At 27.6% G+C, this 17,347-nt stretch overlaps 4 protein-coding genes across 4 annotated transcripts in view; 3 read left to right on the top strand and 1 right to left on the bottom strand.

The window, feature by feature from the left end:
• Positions 1–17,347, top strand: part of LOC128959768 (malonyl-CoA-acyl carrier protein transacylase, mitochondrial-like) — a 227,974-nt gene that overhangs the window by 158,611 nt on the left and 52,016 nt on the right. The window lies entirely within an intron of this gene.
• On the top strand, positions 12,689–14,846 carry LOC128959763 (xylulose kinase-like). The gene is made up of 4 exons (XM_054305772.1): positions 12,689–12,977; positions 13,046–13,128; positions 13,269–14,569; positions 14,631–14,846. The coding sequence occupies exons 1-4, from the start codon at positions 12,918–12,920 to the stop codon at positions 14,801–14,803; spliced, it is 1,617 nt and encodes a 538-aa protein (XP_054161747.1). The 5' UTR covers positions 12,689–12,917; the 3' UTR covers positions 14,804–14,846.
• Positions 14,910–16,485, bottom strand: LOC128959772 (solute carrier family 35 member B1-like). Its single transcript, XM_054305787.1, has 6 exons — positions 16,335–16,485; positions 16,138–16,279; positions 15,962–16,059; positions 15,551–15,876; positions 15,244–15,477; positions 14,910–15,179 (listed from the first exon to the last, which is right to left on the bottom strand). The coding sequence occupies exons 2-6, from the start codon at positions 16,242–16,244 to the stop codon at positions 14,964–14,966; spliced, it is 981 nt and encodes a 326-aa protein (XP_054161762.1). The 5' UTR covers positions 16,245–16,279; positions 16,335–16,485; the 3' UTR covers positions 14,910–14,963.
• Positions 16,636–17,321, top strand: LOC128959785 (cytochrome c oxidase subunit 6A1, mitochondrial-like). The gene is made up of 2 exons (XM_054305799.1): positions 16,636–16,759; positions 16,810–17,321. Exon 2 carries the CDS (start codon positions 16,815–16,817, stop codon positions 17,181–17,183), a length of 369 nt encoding a protein of 122 aa, XP_054161774.1. The 5' UTR covers positions 16,636–16,759; positions 16,810–16,814; the 3' UTR covers positions 17,184–17,321.

Genomic DNA, 17,347 nt, shown 5'->3' with positions numbered 1-17,347 from the left:
TCATGAAGGTTGTGCATCAAAATATCAAAAGCTTACAGTTTTGAGACAAATTATTACTAATAATGTGAGAATTTTATTATTTATTTGTATTGTAAATAAAAATAAGATATAATACATAAAAAGACTGTTTAGTAAAAATGCAATAATGATAAGATATTATGAAATTTATTAAAAAAAATGTTTAAACAACTCACAAGAGTTGACTGATTAGGAATGGGAGGCAAACAAGGATTAGGAATGCAAGTGAAGCTATCTTTTCGGTACTCTTTTTCCGGTCACGTCTTCTCATTTGCCATTTCCTCTCAAGTTTTGATTATTATTATATATAAACCTTATATATCATATATATATTTATGCATCTTTACAAAGTGCATATTTTTATGATATGGTTATATAAAATAATAAAAATTGAATATATTATGTATTTTTAGTGTGCAGTCGATTACTTTTGGTGAGCAAAACCTACTGAGACATGACAATAGCCGAGACACTCAACTGTTTGCTACTTTTGGTCGTTAGCTAAATGATAAAACTCGACGTGAATTTTGATTATTCGTTATCGCAATCCATGTGAATCTTAGTGTTTTGGATATACAGTACATAACAGCCAAACCATTATATTATATAAATTTAAGTATAAATCAGTATAAATCACAATTAAATTGAAAAATTTTATAAATAATAAGACATCTGCAAAAATATAGCATCCAATTGACTCATTAGCCAATACTTTGATTTCCAATTATACAATAACTGTTTCTCTCAAGAGAGCAAACATGAAAATGTGGAGCACATGGACTGCCGATAAGGTTTGTATGTGTTTTACTGGTAAAAATTGATATCATATGTTTTATTTTGCCAAATAAGCTGTCATTGTATGTCATTTGTGTGGATAAGTGAAACTCAATACTATTGCTTTTAGGTCTGCTTTTTACTGTTTGAAGTCATTTCAGTCAGTAATTTGTCATCCGATAACATCATATCTGACATACGGTTAGACTGTAAACCAAGCGCTAGCCGGGTGTGTGTGTGTGTGTGTGTGAGTGAGTGTGTGTTTGCCATAAAATCTCTTATTTAGTTAGTCTGAGCCATTCAAAGCTATCATTGCTATCGGTATCCAATTGCCAACAAACGGCACGCGTTGTGTCTTTCAATGACTCTCTCAGTGAGTTAGTGTTCAGATTACCATCACTCGTAACAAATACCTTATTAGTGGTAATTTGATCAATCAATCGATACTTCAATAGAACGGTGTTCTCTGATATAGCATTTACTTTGCAAACATTTTAAGATAAACTTATCTAATAATATCTACAATAATTATATATTAAAAGTAAATATAATATTAACTAATTTTATAGTAAAATTATTGTTTTCAACTAAACTATAAATTTATATATACACTATATATTATATACTGTATATACTGCATGTTTATGTGGTTTATTTGAGTTGTATTTTAATTATGGCTGAGTAAGCATTCAGTAAATATTACTATATTTTGTATCATATGTTTATAAATATTTCTGTGTTAAACATTAATTTTGGTATTTCTTCCTATATTTTCACACAGTTGTCAACTAATTGGAAAATTGATAGAAACTAAGTAAAATTGGGACATATATTTCAAAGTAATCTACTATTTATTTTATGATCACTTTTGCTCTTATTTTATTTTAACACAAATTACAGATAGTCTTATGTGTGGTGTTTGTCTCATATATACTTTATAATGAATATAATGCAATGCAATGGTTGATCACACATCTGGGACTTATGGGTAGCGGAAAAAAGTAAAGGTTTAAAAACACACCAATCGATTCCCAAATTGTTATATAAAAGTTATGGTAAACTAAGTGAAGGCGCGCACAGACAGTACCGGAATCAATGAGTTTCACTTAAAATCGCAATAAATGCTAGTTTTCGTGCGATTATATGCATTGTTTGCTTCATTGAATTGATGTCCTAATTTGCTGTACTTTATCTTATTGAGTATTATTATATTTTTGTGTTGTTTTTTAAATACTAGTCAATTGACTCGCTATTTTGTAGTTAATCTCATATAAATATACTATATACCGTATGTGCTTTAAAAATAATAACACATTTAATTAATATACAGTTATGTACTGTATATTAAATTGTTAGAAAATAATTTTTATAAATAAAACTGATATTTCATTATTATTATATTTACTTATTACTTAAGGAAAAATTTATAAAATTAGTTTATACTAACTAAATGTTGATTTAGTTTAGTTTATAAATAATTTTTTATTATATTAGTTTTAAACTTAAAGTACAACTATTTTTTCGATGAGAATTATCGTAAAAAATGTCTTAAATATATATATATATATATATAAATAGAAAAAATTTGTGAATAGAAATGTTTTGAATGTTAGTTTTGTTGGATTAGCGGCGAACTTCATACAAAACAATGAGAGAGAGAGAGAGAGAGAGAGAGAGAGAGAKAGATAGAKAGAGAGAGAGAGAGAGAGAGAGAGAGAGAGAGAGAGAGAGAGAGAGAGAGAGAGAGAGAGAGAGAGAGAGAGAGAGAGAGAGAGAGAGAGATAGAGAGAGAGACATAGAGAGAGGGACTAAGGAAAGGCGCAAGAAATAGACAAAAGTAAATGCAATGAGCGTAGAGTTGGTGTCTCCTAAACTAAGTTGAGGTAAATCATTGGCAATGGGGGTTAGGGATAGCATAGATATCTATGAGCTGTACGGTAGTGATGGGCAATAGTGAGTGCAAAACAAAAGGCATTTGCCGTCAAAGGGAAGGAAAAGGAGATTCTCATTGAAAAGTGTATGTTTTTATATGCTTTGCAATGACTAGTCCAGCATAGAGTTAGTACTATATTGATAAGTATTGTAGTATAAGCTATCAATTGTTCAGTTGTGCACCTAATTAGTGGGCCATCAGGTATGGGCCGATCCATTCTAAGAACTATCAGCGCTCGCCTCTGTTGGCGCCAGCATTAAGATAGCATTAAATTGAGAAACAAATAGAAAACAATAATTTCAACAAATATTAACACAATTCCGGCGATTCCCGCATTCAACCGGCCTTTCGGGCACTTGTCTTGTCTATGAAACAAATCTTAAATATTACAACAGTCTTATAGTCGGATAGTTTGGCTACACTTGTATCCAAAGGGTTTAAAAAGTCATAATTCAGCCATAAGTCATGTACTATAGCTTATAGATACTAATAGATAAAGAAGTGGTAAAAGTCTTATAAGTCATAAACGCGTCGAACGTATTGGTGTTATAAAGAAGATTAAAACCACAACCAGAAAGTTATCACATCTCTGGTGGTGGTCTTCACCAAAAATAAAGGTCTTCTCTATCCATATTAGTATTGCTGTTAAAAATAGTTGTTTAGACCTTTGGCCGCACGCAATGGTAACACCAATTGTGAAGTCATTGTACACACGATTGGCTTTTCTTTACACAACACAATCTCATATGTTATTCAAGTCTTTGCAATTGCATTATATTTATGACAATTCGTTGGCATAACATAACCATCACTATCTCAACTTTGAGCAATCACTTCCTGTCCGTCCATTTGGCGCCGGGATGCCAGTCGACCAACATTTCGACCACTTTTCTATCTATATGTATAAGCCATCACTCTATTGACTGCCAATTTTCTCACCTGAGCTGTCAATTAATGTAAAAGCAATTCATTCACTCTTATGTCCAAACATTTGTAACATTCATCCATTGAATTGCATTTTTCAATCATATGGCCATTCAATTTGAAATCAAAGTCAATATTTTTAGACTTATTATTATTTTTTGTTTCATTCAAAAAATTTCTTCACAAATAAAATTACATGTTTGTTATTACACTTATTTTTAATAACTAATAAAGATTTTTAAAATATTTTATTTATATTTATTACATTATTAAATAATTATTTCAGTAAAAATAGGATATATTTATAAACAAATTTTATAAATAGATATATTTTATTTTTTAAATTTATAAGATTTTTAGTAAATATTTATGTAATTTTACTTAAAATAAGTTACAAAATTTATTTTAGAATTTTCTACACTATACTAATATAACAGTATATACAGTATATTACAGTTTTGAAAAATAATAAAATTTGAAACATTTTAATTAACAAAATTAAAAATTGAATAAAAAATATATTTATTAAAAATAATTAATAACTTATTTTTATACCTATATATTTTATAATATAAAAATTATCAAAGTAAATATCAATACTTAATTATTGTTTAATTAATATTAATTATATACTATCTAAATAAAATTCAATTAAATAAATTAATGTTTTGAAAAAATATGAAATAATTTACATTAAATGATATAAAAAAATCAAGTGTTTGTATAATATTTTACAGTAATTGTAATTTTAGTGAACAACTTGTTATAAGGTAATAGTGTAATACAAGTCATAGTATTTATTAATACCACTAATCTATGCACTGATAATGTATACTATTTATACTAAACGCTAATCAAACGCGAAAGTGCTGTCATCTGCTCTATAAACTTGTCTTAAAATTATTATAGTATTAATATTGCGATATTAATCTTAAATATACGATATTTAAATATATTCAGCAAATATTTTATATAATGAAAATATAATTTATTTTAAGTAAATATTTAATCAATTTATAAATAAATTTTGCAGAGATTTTAGTTTATTAATTAAATTTTAGACAATACAAAATAATATTATATTCTATATTCTTATTATAAATTTATATATACAATATACATTTTTTAAAATACATTTTTATGATATTTATAATGAAAATATTAATTTTTGGTTGCAATTTTAGCATTATATTTATTTTATTTATTTATTGCTAAAATATAAAAATATGTTAACCTGATAAATATGGAGAACATTACAATACATTATTCAACCAAAATTAGAATACATTCAAAAAATATTGTAAAATATTATAAATAAATAATTATGAAATTAATAGCAATATATTTAAGAATTTATGTTTAAATAAAATATGTTTTATCAGACTTGTCCTTCAATACACAAAAACTATCATTAAAAAGCCCAAAGCATTTAAAAACATATACTGATAACTGGTTTCGATTAGATTTTAATAAAATAAAACTTAAGCAATAAAAGAATTATATTAATATATATTTAATAAGTAACTGTTAAAAGCTAAATAATATTATATTTGATAATCATATTTATGTTAGACTTTAAGTTTTTTAATAAAATTCATAAATAAATCTATTGGTAAATTGATAACTATTAAAATAGTAATATAATTTAATAAATATTGAACTTTTTAAATATTGTAATAATAAATATAAATAACAAAATATTTATTATATTAAAATTGAATACAATAAAGTAAAATAATTTTTTGCAAAAAATACATTTAAAAATTATAATATTTGATTTTAAAATAATGGATATTATAGACTACTATGAGTGAGAAATGTTAATTTTATTTGCAGTATATTTAAGTGTATCTTATATATATACAGTATATTTATGTGTGAATATATATATATATATATATTATTGTATATAACTTATATCAGTGTATATATAGTTTATAAGTTTATATATATTATTAAGTTTGGCTAAAATGATAAGCTTTCATATAATCCTTATTTTCTATTGTGTCGGACTATTGAAGAGATGATGAGAGAGTAAAGTGTTGACTGCCATCAGGCAAATGCCAAATACATAGCAATCACAGAGATTTCTCACTAAAATTATATGTTTTGACTTTTTAAAATCATATATACAATTGAGATTCAAATAGAAAACACTGAAAACTTTATGATAATCTTCAAATTGTAAGCAAACTTTTCAAATATTGTTGTTATTATGAGTGCAACGAAAAAATATTATTATATAAACATAATTTTCAGTTTATGAAAGGGACTGATGTGTTGAAAATTCAAATAATTTTTTTAGATTTAATTTTATTTAAAACTTTATTGTAAAATATCAAACATTTATTATTACATAATACAGTACATACTGTGTCTTATTCAATAGATTTTCACAAATGTTGATAAATAAGTTATATTTGCATTGCAATGATTCGCGAGTTAACACTTAATTTTATACCTCTTATATTCTCATCACTATACAAATTGTATAATACAATATACAATCATTTTTTATTATTATTAAAAAATTGTCTAAAAAATTATTATTTTAACCACAAATAATATAATTTTATTTTTTTACAGATTCTATAAATATATTAATGTTTAACAACTCTGTGTTTTGTGTATTTTAAGACAGATATTATAATTTACTACTATCTTAATAGCAATTATAAAACTTCATTTAAGTTACATATATTTTGTATTTTATTATAAAATTAAATAAATTAAAATTAAATCAGATAAATATCGTGAGAATGGCATAAATGAAATGGTTAACTATATATACTGTAGAGTATACTTAATTTGTTAGTTAATGATTGTCAAAAAGCGTATGCCATCAATGTCATTAAATTAAATAAATTGTAGCATAATTTTCATCTTTAAATTGCATATTATTATTATTATTGTTGTTGCTGTTAATTATTAACTTAAATATATAAACACACGTAAAGTTGTGTTTATATAGTTTAATGATTGTTTATATAATTTTATGTACTATTGTTGCGAAAATGATATGACTATATGGTATAAAATATGCTTCAAATTATTGTGATATTATAAATATCAACTTAATATATAAACATAAAATCTTTAAAATAAAAATTATAAATATTATATTAAATTATTGTTGATTAATGAAGTTCCAAGTGATTAGTCATATATATATATATATATATATATATATATATATATATATATATATATATATATATATATATATATATATATATATATATATATATATATATATATTCATATCTAGTAGATCTAGTCATATAGTTATATATAATATTATATACTGTCGTATAGTATAGGCTAATAGACATATGATACATGAGCTTATGGTTAAAATTACATAATTAAAACAAATAAAGATTTAGAGAGGGGGTCAACTATGCCGCCAATGAGTCGTCAACTAATACTAACCCTCTATATATGCATCATATATATTGAGTCAAATCTATAATTTTGGTGCAATTTTTTGTTACTTTATTTATGCCTCAAAGCATTTTAAAGTTTGGTCTCTGCCGTCAAAATAAAAACACAAAAATCGAGTTTTGTTCATATTTTTAAATTTTTGTATTAATGCAAACACACACACGTATACTGTATATACTTATACATATACCGGTATCTATATTACTTTATATATAGTAACTTATATACAGTATATACAGTTTATAATAATAATATAAATGATAAAATGAGAAATAATAATTCAAATGATATGCGTTATTATTATGTTATAACTTATAAGTCAAAGGTTTGTTTGATAGCATTTGAAAGAAGAGTTATTACAAATCAGAGGGTGTTATCCACCAGTGATTAGCAATTAAACTCAGCATTCATTGCATTAAATAAAATAAAATATTATAAAACAAAATAATATTATTTCTCATTTATTAAATACAATTCATATATAGTATCCAATGTTACCTTTCATTGAATTTAAGATTGTATTATAGCTGAAGACCTGCCACGACGTCATAGTCTCTCCCATTGTATCTGTATATGACTTTTAGTTGTATTACTATAAGAAAGTAATGCAAAGCACTGGTATGATTGTAGCCCCGCCCGGATCAGGCTTTCCGCTATGATTTATGACTCAAATGGTTTCGATGCGACGGATCTCTTGCTCTGTTATTTCAAAGACAAATTGATTCATTCGTCATCATTGCCATCATTTCCCTACTGAGCCCTACAGCACAACACTCGGCAATTAAGACCACTCATACCACTCACTCAGTTATACACACCAACCATAACTCAGTCGATTGAGAGGCCAACCATCATATGCTGGTACAGCTTATTGTAGAGTCAATGCCTCATATGATCACCTGTTCCCTTATACTACCTATCAAAAGTCACTCTTATGGACACCCGATTTCTATCGACAAATCAAGTCTTAAAATGTCTTCAAAACGTCGATAACATCCATAACTAATTTTTTAAATAAATGTTTTAAAATATAATTACAATTATTGAGGTTTACATTATATTCATAACTATTTTGTTATATTTTTGATTACATTATATTTCAACAAAACCAAAAAACTTTGTATAAAAACCAAATTTCAGACATTATATACATAATATAAGGCCACAAGTTTTTATTTTTTAATTCAATATCATAAAAATTAAGATAAAATTACAATCAATGTAACGCCTCTTCAAATTTAATATACTGGAGGGCTATTGACGGCAATGTCAGTCAATAAAACAACATAACTTTATAACTTGACTTTTTTGGAAATTAATTTATTGTCATTATTTAATATTTATTTTTAATAGTATATTATTTCAAATTATTTAACTAAAAAATAATAAGCCACTAATAGACACTAATTGAACGACTTGTTTAACAATTAATATTATTAAATACAATAATGATTTTAATGATTACTAAAAGTATTGAATAAAGTATTTGATGATAAGGTAGTTTAATATTAGCAGTTGAAAACATATTTATTGTACTTATATACTTATATACCGTATATAATATACGTATATACTGTATATTTATATATACTGTACTTACATATCATGCAATATATTTAGATAGACACTAGTTTTTTCAAAATTATAGGTTTGTATTAAAAATATCATTGATATGATTGAGGAAAATTGCTAAACAAGTCACTGAATATTACTTTAGTTTTTTGCATTATTTTTTTAACATACGATATTTACGAAAATATTAGTTTAAATGTGTTTTTAATTTTTCAATAAATTTTATTTTAAGTTATCAAATAAAAATCACACCATATAAATAGTTAAATAAAATAAATTATTTGATTGATGAAAATTTTATATCTTTATTTAATTAGAAAATTGATTTGTGTCATAAATAAATTCTCATAATTTATAAAAACATTTATTATTAAAAATTGACACAAAGCTTATAATTGCACAAACCTTATGATTTGTATTTTAACTAACTTTTAGTACCTCTTTTATCACTTAGATTTGCATAATTGAGAGAATAATAACCAAAAAATGCTGGAAAAGGGATCTTTCGGAAAGAAATGAAAGGCAAAAACGCCTACATTTTGTTATATAATAGAGTGAAATCACATTATATAAGGTTATTAAGAGTTTGTTGAACATTATGTTTGCTTTTACATTGTGTGTATGTATACGCTATAAGATTTACTATAAAATAGCGAACAAATATAGATCTGATTTTTTTTTGTTTGAAATGTAATCTCTTTGCAAAAAAACTTGGAGTCTGTGGTCGTGTGTCTCGTTTTGGCTGATATTCAGTGCTATAATTTGAGACCATTTTTCATAATTCCTGACAAATGGAATTCAATGCATTCATCTTTTGCTTGAAAACACTAACAAAACTAACTCTCGACTCGACTTTTATTTTATGCTTTATGTTAAAGTTAACGAAATAGTGAGTGAGTGAGTGAGTGAGTCAATGAGTGAGTGAGTGAGTCAATGAGTGAGTGAGTGAGAGAAAGAGAGAGAGAAAAAAAAAGAGAGAAAGAGAGAAAGAAAGAGAGAAAGAGAGAGAGAGAGAGCCATATTTTGTTATATTGAAATTGTAAGCAATATTATGCTAAGTAGTCAAGTAGTGAACGGCCAATAAAGGGGAAGAGCTATGAGGGATGAGATGTTGGGTGAAAATCAAAGCACCAGTAAGAGAGTATTAGCAGTTATAAAGGGAGAGAGAGAGAGAGAGAGAGAGAGAGAGAGAGAGAGAGAGGATGATGACGGCGCTGTTTAATGACTGGTTTGTTGTGTCCTAATGACAGTTATTTTGTTTGCCAAAAATCGTGACTTTGGGCCGCTTTTGGTTATGTATATGAAATGTTAGCTCTCTTTCAGGTCTGTGTTCGATAACATTCCCTCAAGAATTGTAAATACAACCACTCTTGAGATACGACTAGTTTTGGATATAAATCCTATTATAAAAAGTTATTTTGCATTTCAATATTACTTTAATATATAGAGTATTTTTAAAAATAAACTTTAATATAAATTTCATTTTTAATATAATATTATAAATATTGACTATAAATCTCAAGAATATTATGTAATACATTACTTCATAGATAATAATCAAAAGCACTTAAATTTTTAAACAAAAGTTTTTATACGACAAGAAATGCATTTATTTGATGCCATAATTATTATTAGAAAATTACAATTTTCTCCAAAAAATGTTGTTTTTGAGGTACGCCTCAGTCTTGAAGGCGTGTATCGCCTGTATTGGTCACAAAGCCATAGGGAAACAGTATTTAGTGGATGAGGCGCTAAACCAATATATGAAAACCAAATCTTAATGATAGCGGCCTTAAGGCGGCAATAATTGTAATATTAAATCATGACTTAAGCTCAGACTGGACTCAATAGATATCCATTATTATAGATTGTTTAAAGAAAGCAAAACTCTGCCATTATATACATTATATACAAAAATTGATAGCATATATGAATCGTAATGTACAGTACAAACCCATACAAAAACATACCATCACTTTAGCATCTATAGAGTACATTACAAAAAATTGCTTTAATAGCACATGTAGTATACTATTGAATGAAAAGTGTGTTTCCTAAGAGTGATAGTCTTTTCGTGATCTCAATTGGAGACAATTATTTGATTATATTATTTAAATTTGTTTTGATTATTGTTATTTAGACCAACAAATTGAGACATTTTTCATAAACTATAATGGGTTGAGAATTGTTAAATTCAAAGCTACCGGTGTTTTAATATATTATAAATAAGTGTATATGCGATGAGAACATGCGGTGAATACAATAGAAATTACAATTTAAAAAAATATACATTTATTTACAGTACATGTATGAACACTTGTAGGTATGAGCCACCCATGCAGAGACAATTCATGGCCATAACTATTCTATGAATGTATTAACTGTATTTATATACATATTTAGATAAACCCATAATTTATTTTTAAAAATAACATAAATTAAAGACAAAATTATATTAAATAAAAAAAACAGTTATTTAGTAATTTAATCATAAAATTGATGCTCTCTTTCTCCTCTCTTTCTATCCTTATATTAGTTTGTTGTCTGAAAGCTGTCACTCCATAACCATTACTATCAGCTAAACTATCAGTCAATTACCAGTCAATTATGATTATAACGGCTTCTCTAATAGCAAACAATATATTGAATTTGAAAGCTCTACTTATCAATGATAATCATTTGTTTGAATTGAATTTATTAGAGGTATCAGAGCTAACATAATAGCACTGTTTGTTGTACTGTATTATACCGCTGTTACCATTACTTTAACCGCTAAATGCCTTAATAACAATCATTTCTTTCACTTAATTCGCTTTTTATTGCACTTATAAATTGATAATACGTTTAGTTTGCCATTACATCCATAAACTTATCTTTTTTAATACAAATATTATACTTAACTATATTCAGTATATAATCCTAAAAGTCAATTAAATGATTACTTGAATTGTAAATGATTTTGTATATCAATTTATTGAAATCATTACACGGTATTTATAATAATATGTCATTAAAAGTTATTTGACTGTAATTATGTTTAGATTATTATAATTTTGCCATCACTTTATAAACTGTACAATATTATAATTAAATAAATATTATTACTAATTTGTAAACATAATATTAATATTAATTAATTTTTAATATCTGAAGTAATAATTTAAAAATATAAAACTAATGATAAAAAACATATTTTTACTAATTTAAAGTAATTTTAAAGTGTTGTTTTCAAAATCTATTGTCTTGATTTAATTAATTTATTGTTAACATTTTTTTTAATGCCAATTATAAATCTTTAATTTCAAATGACTAAAAATGCATTATTTTTATGTTATAGTTATTTATTAATATCAATAGTTTAAATATATATAATTAGTTTTAGTTTAAATTGATACTGTATATATAAATATATATATATATATATACATTTAAAATTTTTATTATAATTTATATGACCCAGGAGTATTAGCACATTATAGACATCATTTTCCAAAATTGTAAATATCTTTCTAAATATTTAGTTTTAATCATAATTTTTAATTTAAATTGAATGTAAAAAAAGATAATGGTGTTAAAGATAAATGTCTATATATTTATATATCAAAATTAATTTGATAATTAAAAAACTAATGAAATATTATATATAAAATTGATTATGCTATTTTATTTGATAATAAAACATTAATATTATAAACATTCAATAAGCCTTAACCCAAAATTAATTATTACTGTTTTTAAACAGTCATTCAATACGATCTCAAAATATTATATCAGTACTATATATATACAACTATATCCGTCTGATTTTATTTTTTATTGTAAAACAGTATAATAATACACATGTATATTGAATTAAACTAATATATATTTTTATATACAGGTAATAAAATATTAGCAAAAATAACAAAAGTTATGTTCAAATATAGACACCTGTTGTCCGACTAAGACATTACACTAATTATTTGATGTGTTTTTTGTTGAGTTATTTAATTTTATGCTCAAACTTGATGTCTATTTGGCACTCAATCTATGGCATCAATTGATTAGTTTATGTTAAATATAATAAATATTTAATCAATCATTTTATGATTTTTCTCGTTGTTATCGATCACTAAAATAGTGATTTCACATAACCTTCAAATGGCACACAAACTTAGTTTCTTTAAATATTTTACTTAACTTTTTTTAAATAGATTTTTCTGATTTTTTTTTTAAAGAAAATTTAAGTTTTGAAACCCAATTGTTTTGCGAGATGTTGGCCAACGACGAGTCAAATGCCACTTATCTTGGCTTTGATTTAAGCACTCAACAGGTATTGCCATCAATTGGTGGCCAATAATATCATCAAAATATCACTTATTTGCGGTGTTTTATTCATAGCTGAAGGCTATAGCAATAAATGGCAGTTTGCAAGTGATCCACGAGTCTTGTGTCCACTTTGACACCGATTTACCCGAATTCAGGTATTTGTTAATTCATTTGTCATTTTAAAAAATTGTAAAAACTTTTTTTCAGACAATTTCTGTATTTTGGTTTCACTTTAATTAATGACTTAACCTTTAAATATATTTACAAATAAAAGTTTTTGATTGTTTCAAATCAGAACTCACGGCGGAGTCAACCAAAATGCAGACCAACAGACAGTGACCGCACCGACTGTTATGTGGATTAAGGCGTTTGATTTGATATTAGAGAGACTTAAGATCAATGGCATTGATTACAATATGATTGTAGCCATATCTGGATCGGCTCAACAACACGGAAGTGTCTACTGGAAGAAGGGAGCCATCAATACTTTGAAAAATCTAAAGGCAGATAACTTTTTACACAACCAATTGTCTCAATGCTTCTCATGTCGTGATTCACCCGTTTGGATGGACTCAAGTACTACCAAACAGTGCAGAGAATTGGAACAATGGGTTGGCGGCGCACAGCAATTGGCCGATATTACCGGTTCCCGAGCTTATGAACGTTTTACTGGTAGTCAAATCGCACGGATATATCAAACCAAACCGGAAATGTACGGACAAACGGAGCGAATATGTCTTGTAAGCAATTTTTGTGCCTCACTTTTTGCTGGAGACTACGCACCCATTGATTATAGTGATGGTTCGGGTATGAACTTATTGGACATCACGACACATGACTGGTCGCAACAATGTCTTGATTATTGTGCACCAGATCTTCGAACAAAATTAGGAGAAACGCTAATTCCGACGCCCAGTGTTATCGGAAATATATCTCAATATTTTGTGGACAGATATGGGTTTAATGTTGACTGTAAAATAGTTTCATTCACCGGTGATAATCCCGCGTCACTAATAGGAATGGGTTTACGTAAAGATGATGTCGCTGTCAGTCTTGGAACCAGTGATACTGTATTTTTGAGGCTCACAAACCCGATACCAGCTCTCGATGGTCATGTTCTGTGCAATCCATTGGATGATAATTCATATATGGCACTGATATGCTTCAAGAATGGTTCGCGAACTCGGGAAAGGATTAGAAATGACTGTTCTGAAGGAGATTGGAGTCTATTTAATGAATTACTTGAATCCACTCCCAGAGGAAACTTTGGAAATATTGGATTTTATTTTGATTTTAAGGAAATATATCCCGTAATTTCCGGTGACTTTCGTTATAATAAATTTGATTCTGAAGTTCAGAGATTCTCCAAAGAGGTTGAAGTGAGAGCTTGTATTGAAGGACAATTCATTCGGCTTCGAGTTCACGCCGAAAATCTTGGATACAATATTGGTCCCAATACTCGTGTATTGGCCACAGGAGGCGCATCAGCGAATCCAGCTATGATTCAGGCGTTGTCTGATGTGTTCAACGCACCGGTCGTCCTGAAAGAACAGCCCAACTCTGCAGCTTTAGGCGCAGCATATCTCGCAAAATACTGTAAATACAAAGTAACCAAAAGAGTTGAACAATTGATTTACTAATTATTTTTTCATTTTAGCACTCATTAAAAATGAAATGACATTTGAAGAAATGATTGAAGAAACCATTTCAGGTTTAGTGGCAGCTAATCCATCACTGGATGCCTACAATGTTTACACACCATTAGCTCAAAGATATCGTAAACAAGAAAACGAAATCGCAAAGAAAGCCAACCATACATTAAATGTTTAACAAATCATTATATTTTGACAATTTTTGAGATTACTTTTGATACCGGTTTACAAAATAAAACGATTAATTATTTTTATATAATTATATTAAATTTAATAATAAAAATAAATTAATAATAAATATAATTTTAAATTAAATTGTTAAACTATAAATTTTACTATCATTTAACAATTTTAGGCTTTGAAGCACCGCTTTTGCCATAAAAGCTGTCCAATGCTAAGCCTATGAAAACTAAAGTTGTACCCAACCATTGTCTGTTGGACAGAGAGTTACCAAATAGTAGGACTGAACCCAAAACTGTAAAGAATTTACGAGTAGTTGTAATGATAGAGCACGAGAGCGGCCCGAAGTTGGCCACAGTTAGGAAGATAAACATCTATAAAATTCATTTATATATTAAATAATTGTAGAAATGTATTATTTAAATAACAATCACATACCTGTCCAATAGCGCTAAGAACTGAAAATGAGATTATATTGTTAATAACAAACGGATACCGTCCGACAAATTCAATGAAGAGCCAGATTTCACCGGTTATTATAAGAATTATTGCTAATAAAAGAGTTGACCACAGATTCATTTGTAACATCATATGTCCTGATTGAGTCTTATACTCGCTTTTCATACGATCCTGAAAAGCTCCGGTCACTCCATCCATAGATAGTGACAATATCTTTAAAAAAAACATTCAAATCTTACGATAAGTGATATTTTGTTTAAAACACATCTATTGTTATAATATTTACAAGCAATATCTCTCCGATGCCCAAAGCAGTGGCCGATACACTACCGGTAACTTTGGTTTGATCTTTATATATGAAAAGTCCGACACCGATGACAATCATTAAAACAAATAAATACTTTAGAAGCGGATATCGTTTTCGACCAATAAGTACACCCAATATCATAACAGGAATGGGTTTGCATGACTTGCCGACTACTTGTGTCGGATAATTCACGTGTTGAAGAGCCATATTGGATGAGACCATTGCTACCAAATATGATGAAGAGCTTAAAAAGTAATACCATTTGCTTGTCGAGTCCTTTCCTTGTTTCATAAATGTCATCAACACTGACATGTCATCGGATGGTAAGTAACAATTGGATCCAATAAGTAATGATATTTAATTGATGACATCATTCCATGCGATACTCACTTATTTTGGCGAATATAGCGTTAACCACACATTGGATGAATACCAGACTTACTGTACATTTGAAGATCTCCTTTTTGTCACCATATTTGCTTCGTGTACTGTCATATCAATTACAAAATAAGGGACAAACAGATTAGACAACAACTAATCAATTGACAATCATATTAATGGCTTACATCTTCTCCTGAAGAATACCAAAGTAGAAGTAAGTGACGAATATTCCCAACGCATAGATAATGAGTCGTTTGTCCACTGAATTGGTTTGTTGTGTATTGATTGTCATGTTTTTGGCATTAATCTTGTGTTTAACCAACGGTTCTGTAATTGTATCGGACATTAAAATACTTTGTGTGAAGATATCTATGACTATCACCTAAACGTATGCCAGCTATTGATTGTTGTGAAACACGTGTCGTGTCTTATAATAATTGACCGCAAATTGTGTTGAATCGGCATTTAATTATCATTACATCAATTGCAACACAAAATGTCTTAACTCTATCCATATATAGCCTAATACTTTCAATACTGTTTGCTTCAATCAATTTGTATTCTTTATATACTATAACTCAACACATTTTCTAATTTTAAAAAGTACCAAATGTTATGAAAAAGTCAGATATAAGGCTTATGTACTTATGTTAAGACTGATGTCGACTAAGATCTCTATGGAAACAAACAATCAATGATTAGTGTTGTCATTGAAGTAATGGTTGACTTCAAGAGCTAAACAAAACAAAACAACAATAAATCAATTATTAAATTATCATTTGATTTGACTCTCTATTTGATCCAAAGGTAAGATATTGTTTGCAAATGACTTGAATGATATTTGCGATGATATTTAGGAGCAATGGTATTGTCGAAACTGCCGTCTCGTGTGCCGACTGTGGCTCATCAGCTGTTGTTGCGATCGGCATATCGTTATCTGTCGACTGCCAGCAGTCACGCCAAACACGAACCGAACCCCGATTTGTGGAAAAAGCTGTTCATCTTTGTCTGCATACCAGCGATCGGACTGTCGGGTCTGAACACGTATTTGGTTGAGAAGGAACATCACGAGCACTTCGAGCGGCCAGAGTTCAAGCAATACGAGTATATGCGTATCCGTACGAAGCCATTCCCGTGGGGTGATGGCCAACGATCACTCTTTCATAATCCAATGGTTAATCCATTACCCGACGGTTGGGAAGAGTTGCCCGACAATCACAAAAAGCATTGAGATTTACTTAAGATTACCAAATGTTATCTATTGATTAGTACTGTAAATGATTATTATTATTATCGTAACTGTAATTCATTTACTTTTAGATTTAGTTGAGATGTTTTGAGTCAAAGTTTGCCTAAAATATATTATTAGAAAATAAAAAATAAAATGATTTAATG

Source organism: Oppia nitens, unplaced genomic scaffold (genome assembly GCF_028296485.1).
Source record: "Oppia nitens isolate AA-2021 unplaced genomic scaffold, nextdenovo-longstitch-racon4-pilon3 scaffold4_pilon_pilon_pilon, whole genome shotgun sequence".
Classification (NCBI taxonomy): domain Eukaryota; kingdom Metazoa; phylum Arthropoda; class Arachnida; order Sarcoptiformes; family Oppiidae; genus Oppia; species Oppia nitens.
Note: the sequence above shows the minus strand (reverse complement) of the source record. Positions and strands in the feature narration are given on the sequence as shown.